This window comes from Sinohyriopsis cumingii, chromosome 7 (genome assembly GCF_028554795.1).
Source record: "Sinohyriopsis cumingii isolate HCF-2022 chromosome 7, ASM2855479v2, whole genome shotgun sequence".
Taxonomy (NCBI): domain Eukaryota; kingdom Metazoa; phylum Mollusca; class Bivalvia; order Unionida; family Unionidae; genus Sinohyriopsis; species Sinohyriopsis cumingii.
In genome coordinates this window covers 66064807-66072453 of record NC_142967.1, presented here as the reverse complement: position 1 = coordinate 66072453, position 7647 = coordinate 66064807, and the positions used below count along the sequence as shown (strand labels likewise).

The following is a 7647-nucleotide window of genomic DNA, read 5'->3' as shown; positions in this document are numbered from 1 at the left end:
TTTTTCGAAGCTGATGCTATGTTGTAATAAAATGTCTTGTGTCATATTACATGTACACATGACGGAAAGTCTCAACAATTCATGTTCGTCTAATTTAAGGCAGATTAATTATTAAATAAAGCAAAACAAGTATTATAGATTCAATCACATTGTTGCTGAAAGTTATACCAGTAAGCTAGTGCATGTTTTGTGATTTGGTAATCCTAGAAACAAATGACAATAAGACTTCTTCGTACAGAAATGATCCCCTCGAATTTTTGTCTTGCACTAAAATGTGCACTCCTGGTGGCCGAGTGGACTAAAGCACTCGACTACACCGATCACTTTCATCTCAACTCCTTCAGCATGGATTTAAGCCTCGGGTTCGGCCAGTGTGAGTATGTAGGTATGAAACCTAGCCAGTAGCTTTCCGTTGGTCGCTGGTTCTATGCGTTTTCCCCCAGATTCTTCCTCCACCAGTTATACCGGCCGCCGTGTGTAGCCTATCGTGCCAATAAACAACAAAAACAAGAACAACATTCCACTGCTATGAACAATTCGGACGTAAACGAAGGACCGCTCCGGTGGCCTAAGTGGTTAGAGCGTCCACCTCGGATGCGAAAGGTCGCGGGTTCGAAATCCAGCCGAGCCATAACAAAGGCTTATAAATATCGTACTAAAATGTTAGGACTGGTCGGCCCGCTGTTAGGATAATGTGACTGGGAGGGGCATGATGCTAAATGTCTGCGGCGTGATGCCATTAGTGCTAGACATCACTATCAACTTCCACGCTGCAGACACCGTAGCGACCTAACTAACATTGTTAAAGCTACGTTAAAAATATAAAATCACACTCACACATTCTATTTAGGCCGTTAAACTAAATCACTCTCTCTATCTGTCCAAATTGTGGTCACCGGTATACCGACCTATTAGTGAGATATTGTTTTCCGATTGGTCAAGTTTTGATACTAACCTGATACCCTAATTCATTTAATACCGTTAAAATTAGTTCTTTGGTCAAGAGTAGCAGGCTAGTTCCACGTGTTTGCTGTTCATACATTATTTACTTGATGTATGGAAGAACACCTGACCACGTTGCCGCCGGCATTCTTTGTACCTGCATTAAGTGCTGGGTTTGGCAGGTGCTCAGTTAACAAACAGATCTATTAATCATAAAAAGAGAATGTCTTCACCTATTTTGTTAGATATATCTGACCCAGGAAGACTTGTCAACGGATCGATCATGGATTGGCGTTAAATGCAATCTCTGCATGGATGAAAGACAACTTCATTTTGGACCGTCTTCTACCGATATATCTTAATAGAAGGCTGGTTATGAAATCCATTTGGACTATATATTACTTTTACTATTTTATTTCTTGAAATGCATGATATTCACTTGTACGTTTAAAAAAAAAACACAGCAATTTCATACGATTTTATTGATAATACCTTTGAAGTAGTGTATGCTGTTTGCTAGGTAGTTTGCTAAAATTTAAGTTAAAAGACCTGACCTTGTTTACGAATTTGATGATTTTTTTTATTGTGTTGTAAGTGAGGTGACTGTATATAAAGTTATTTATATGAAAATTTTTCCTATATCTGCATCTGTATAATGCAATCAGTCGTTTAGTTGTGTTAAGTTATAATTTGAGATGATTTATTTATTTAAATTATTTTTTGAATTACAAAGTTCTCATTGATCGTTTGGGAATAAATCATTATTTTAGGATTATTGTGAATATATTCAATGACATTCTGGATTATATCATTGTGATACATCGATTCTTTTGGCACATCAGATTTCAGACTATTGGAACATCATTAGGAATACCACTGCAATTCATTCGGGCCACGCAATCTAAACGTTTGGATTAGTCATAGAACTTTTAGGACTGTTTGGGATTTTTTTCAGAATCCTGTAAATGTTATGAAGATGATACAACTTATAAAATACAACACCAGTGAAGGCTGTAAGTGAAAAGAAAACGTATCAAAGAAGATGATGGGGGAAATGGAATATTTTATGTCGGGACTTAATAACAAAGAATAATATTATCAGAAATTTAAAAAAAAAATTAAAATTGTGGGCATTAAACTACGGAGCCCCTTAAGTGACATGGATGCACATATTTTTTATTTCGTTTAATCGAAATATATTTCGTTATTTCGAAATACTATTTCGTTTAAACGAAATACTATTTCGTTATTTCGAAATATTATTTCGTTATTTCGAAATAGTATTTCGTTTAAACGAAATACTATTTCGTTATTTCGAAATAGTAATTCGTTATTTCGAAATAGTATTTCGTTTAAACGAAATACTTTTTCGTTATTTCGAAATACTATTTCGTTAAAACGAAATATTATTTCGTTATTTCGAAATACTATTTCGTTTAAACGAAATACTTTTTCGTTATTTCGAAATACTATTTCGTTAAAACGAAATATTATTTCGTTATTTCGAAATAGTATTTCGTTTAAACGAAATACTATTTCGTTATTTCGAAATATTATTTCGTTATTTCGAAATACTATTTCGTTTAAACGAAATACTATTTCGTTATTTCGAAATAGTAATTCGTTATTTCGAAATAGTATTTCGCTTAAACGAAATACTATTTCGCTATTTCGAAATACTATTTCGTTCTTGGGAATCATATATGTAACTTAAATTTGAAAAATTAATGTATGTGTCGATTATCGCCCTTTGTATTGTTTAGGTCTCACCTTAACGTAAAAGGTGTTGTGCCAGCGTCTTGTCATTTATGTGAAAGATACGAAGGTGAGTTAGGTGTAGGCTTAGTTCTATGTAAGACGTAGATGTAACAATAAATAAACATAAACTGTTGTTGTGGTGTAGTAGCATGCAAACTCTGTATAGTGTGGATGAATAATCTTGAACGCTTGACAATGTTTTGGCCTGACATTATTTCAAACGGATAATTTTTCAGTGGGGGTGCATCACACTCCATGTCTATCTCTAAATGATTAGTAGTCAGTATTTTGTCTTCATTCACATGATACAATTAAATACGAATCAGCCACCCAACAGTTGCACAGTACATGCTTTCTTAGTAACGGATACCCCACTCATGTATCATTAAACAGTTGCATAGTGCATGCTATTCTTAGTAATGTGTACCAAACACAGGACTTTCATTCACTATCACTCTTGTAAGAACATGCAAGTAAATCTGAGCAATTTTTCTGGCTTTTTTCTTTCAGATATTTCATTTGGGTCCAGTTTTAGTTATTTGTTGTTGTTGTTAGGGTAACGACATTTTTCAGAACAAGATAGGCTATACATGGTGGTCAGTATTAATGGTGGAGGAAGAACAGGGGAAAACCCCGGAAAGAACCACCGACCCACGAGAAGCTACTGGCAAGCTTTCTCACATACCAACATAGGCCAAACCCGCGACTCGAACCCACGCAGACAGGTGAGATGGCAGTGATCCGTAACGGTTGGCGCTTTAGACCACTCGGCCACTCGGGGCCCCAGTTATTTGTAACATTGCTATGTACATTAAAAATTCCAACCATGACATTGCATGTTTGTCAAGCTATAATAATAGTGGTTGTATTAGTTCTTGTTGTTTCTTATTTTATTTTAGTTTCTTATTCTTATTTTAGCATTGTACATATTATGCAAGAAAAAACGTGTGCATTTCTGGTCGGCCGACCATCCCTGTTTTTTGGTGACGACCCTTGCACCCCCCATCCCCCACCCCGTTAAAAGAAGGAACGAAAAAAAAATAATTTCTGAAATTGTTTTGTGCATCAAACTAAGCTGGTTTAGTCCAGTACTTTAAGTGCTTAGTACATTATATATACTAATCATTACATTATAATATATAACGTTTAGTGAAAAGAATTTTTTAAAAATATACATACCCAGCTACCCTAATTTTAAAACCAGTGCAAAAGGAAACATTTTTCTGGGGGTCTCTATGACTGTTTCAAATAAACAAGGAGGTGAGTGACTTTCAACATGCATTTCCTCATGATTCCTGGCATGGTTAACTTGTTTTTAGTAGTTCATGTTCTACCATTGCCTTGTGGTGTTTGAAGGGGATTTTAAGGATGTACTTCATGGTTTCATAATAATGGGCTTTTGTAGATCGATCTGACTCTTTTGCCAAATGTTTGTTCAGTTTTCAAAAAGTCCAGTAGATTTATCTGGTAATATATATTTCTACAGATACTATAGAAATTAAACAGCTTGATAAATTGAATTATCCTGTGTATTAAAACATGGCAATTCTAATGGTAAATTTCTATGAAAGGTCAAGGTAAAATTGTAATGTTCATAGAGAAACAACACATTACCTCTTGATGAAAATTGTATTTACATTTTGTATTGAATAAGGTCTACGGGAAATTCACTGTTCCAACTGTACTGGCCCATATTTCCTAGTAATGCTTTGCAATTGAAAATTCACTATCAAAGGAACATTCATTTTTTAACAATTGCTTAATTTTCTTTCAGAAAAAGAATGAACATGAGCATTTTTCACCTGTGAATAACATTTTTAAAACTATATGGACATAAAAGTCAATGGAAATCTTGTGCAATTATATAAGTGGTAACAATTCCTTATGTATTATAACCCAGGGTTATAAAAGCAACATTTATTCATGAATACATTTATTTTTTAAATTAATAAAAATGTCATAACAGTTCCTGTGTTGTGATGAAAAATACCCAAAAATTTGAGCATTAATCATGAAACTGTTCTGAGAGACAACGTAGGAGGCTGCCACTAAATAATATTGCCTCTGGGCCGATCGGTAGCGACAGTAGGGGATCCACCAAACAATATTGCCCCCGGGCGGATCGGTAGAGGATTCACCAAACAATATTGCCTACCGGGCGCCTAAAACCCTCGCGCTTCCACAGCCTGCTGTAAAATCCGATATGAACTTATCATTTGAATTCAGAAATTGTTTGAAACATATAAAATAGATGCTGGATATATTCCTTGTGATCTTTTCTGAGGGATAAAATTCCCATATTGCACTTCATGTCACCACAGTAGATAGGCCTATGGAAGTAAACATTGCTAGTTCAGCAAGTCATAATAAATAGAACCAATTAAAATTACAAGCAACAGTTCTCCATTTTCAAAGCAGACACTTTTGTTTTTTGAACCCTAATTTGTATAAGATATGAGTGTATTGCTGGTCACTTACTCCATTGCAGATATTTCCCTACTCGTTTTGGCGCTATTGTTAATCAAGAAATGCAAACATTTATGTTTTAGCAGATCGTAAGAATAGAGATAAGCACACCTTTTTCAGTTCTAAGAAAAACGGCGAACCAAGATTAAGAAAAGCTCCAAATAATACTGACCCTAGTTTTCTACAAAATGATACGAATCTAAATTGTTTAAAATATTTTTTTTTAAATTTGCGGGGGGATGGGGGAAGGCTACAGAGATTAAAATGCTTTGTGCATAATTACAAGCAGAGCATTGATTCCATGTTTACTATGAAACTTACTGAATAAATTTAAATTGAACCCAATACTAATTAAAACATTTATCTGTGTGACTGGAGAGAAGGAAAGGATGCAGAATGAGTATAGTTTAGAAACTGTTTAAACTTGTTTAACTACAGTCAGATATCGTTGTTTTAATAACACTGGCGGATCATAGAGATCAATTATGTCGTCAAATTTGCGACATCAAAAGACAAAAACACACGTGCTACCAATTAAAATAGATGCACGCTATGTAAATGAACTTGAATGACCGAGGAACTTAGTTTTGTATATATTTTTCAAGCGATTTAAGTGCGAGATTTATATTTTTCTGATAATAAACACAAATGACAAAGTTCCATTCAATATCATATCCTCTTATTTCTAAACATTGGTCTCAGCTCGGTTCATCTGGAACAGAAATATGATCATTATCCAAGAGCATAAAATGACTGTACATATAGTATTAGGAGGATGCCCTTTACAGTATGTCATTAATATGTTGTCGCAACTCCAAATACAGATCAAGAGCTTCATATGCATCCTTTACCATGTGTAAACTTTGCTCAGCCATTATATATACACATATATTGTACACATCCTCGTCAGAAGCCATTCCATCACGGTACCTTGCATTATTCTGACATAACTGGAATTCTTCCTCATCTATCAGACACATGTAGTTCTCCGTCTCATATAACTCTGGAACTGAAAACATGATGTTTGGAATACCACTTGGAACTGTTAAGTTTTTGGATGGACGAATCACATGGGAATCCCACACTTCGGCTACTGAGTCTAATTCATCCTGGAAATAAAAGACAAGAAATAATGTTCACACATGAAATACTTGATAATAGGGATGAAAAGAAAAGAAAGGCTGAGAAAGAATTTCTTCATGTGAACATATGACCTTTATGAGGCATAACGAAACACTATAAATATATAATATCTGGTAACACAGCTTTGTTAAATATGCAACTGATGTATCAAATCGCAACTCTGACATGTAAGAGTGATTATTATCAGTGACATCATCTCTTATAAGGAACATAATGGTTCGGAATCTATAATACAAGTAAGACTTTGAAACAAATATTCACAGTCTGCATTAAAATTCTCAAAGGAGCGTCATGTGATAATTCTATTGTATAGTATGTGCTCTTTGAACATTGTAATCTGTAATCAGCACTTGTGTTTCCTTACGATGAATTATGCATATTTAATATATATTCGTGTGCGTTTGTGTGTGCGTGTGTGTTTGTTTGAGTCAAACAGACAGAGACAGAGCTATACTGTCCATACCTGTATCATACCAAGAAAACAAAATAGTACAAGATTCTTGTCCAGATATCCGCCGTCAAATTTACCCTCAGCTTTTATTTGGTCGAAGAGTGACAACCAGAACTCTACACATTCCCTGCGCAAAAAGCCCCACCAGCTTTCAATTCTTTGGTTATTTGTGCTGCGTCCGTACATGAAACTGCGATCACCACAGAATGAATCATTTCCATGCCGGCGAAAGAGACGTTGGAATTCACAAACATATCCATTTTCTGTGCCCCTGTCAGCTCGAAGTATAAGGGGGCAACCACCGAAGGCTTTCACAGCTTCGAGATAGTAACCCCCGATAACGCGAGGGTTACTACTTGTGCAATATGCATTTAACCATATCATTTTCCGTGAAAACCCATCAATACAACCATTGATGCAAATACCATAGGGGCGCAACTTGTCATAGGAGTCCATATGCCAGATGTAATTAGGACCTTTTGATAGGTACTTTCGCCTATGAAGTCGATGTGATTGGCGGAGGTCAACATTTTCAGGATCTATAACTCTCATCAAAAGGCGAACTTCTTCCTTTCTTGCCCGTATACCTCTGCATTTCAGCTTATGATACATCCACCTGTAACCGTGCATGGTACCGGAGAACCGCTGTTCATTCATTATGAATTCGGCAACAGTCATCATATCAGTGGGATTTTTATACCGGTAAAGACCAAGAACATGCAAAATACGAATCAGCTGTCTAATGCTGAGATTATATCCATGTCTTTCTTTCAGAATGAACACAATCTCCTTATACCTTAAACCCAAGTGAAAATAAACTTTTATCAGAGCAAAACGGTCCTCATCCAATCTCACAATCAAAGCAATACCAAACGCCTAAATATCAG

General features: G+C 35.5%; 1 protein-coding gene across 1 annotated transcript; it reads right to left on the bottom strand.

The window, feature by feature from the left end:
• Nucleotides 1–5517: 5517 nt before the first annotated feature.
• On the bottom strand, nucleotides 5518–7438 carry LOC149795431 (uncharacterized). The gene is made up of 2 exons (XM_089963799.1): nucleotides 6773–7438; nucleotides 5518–6275 (listed from the first exon to the last, which is right to left on the bottom strand). Exons 1-2 carry the CDS (start codon nucleotides 7436–7438, stop codon nucleotides 5949–5951), a joined length of 993 nt encoding a protein of 330 aa, XP_089819925.1. The 3' UTR covers nucleotides 5518–5948.
• Nucleotides 7439–7647: the final 209 nt, after the last annotated feature.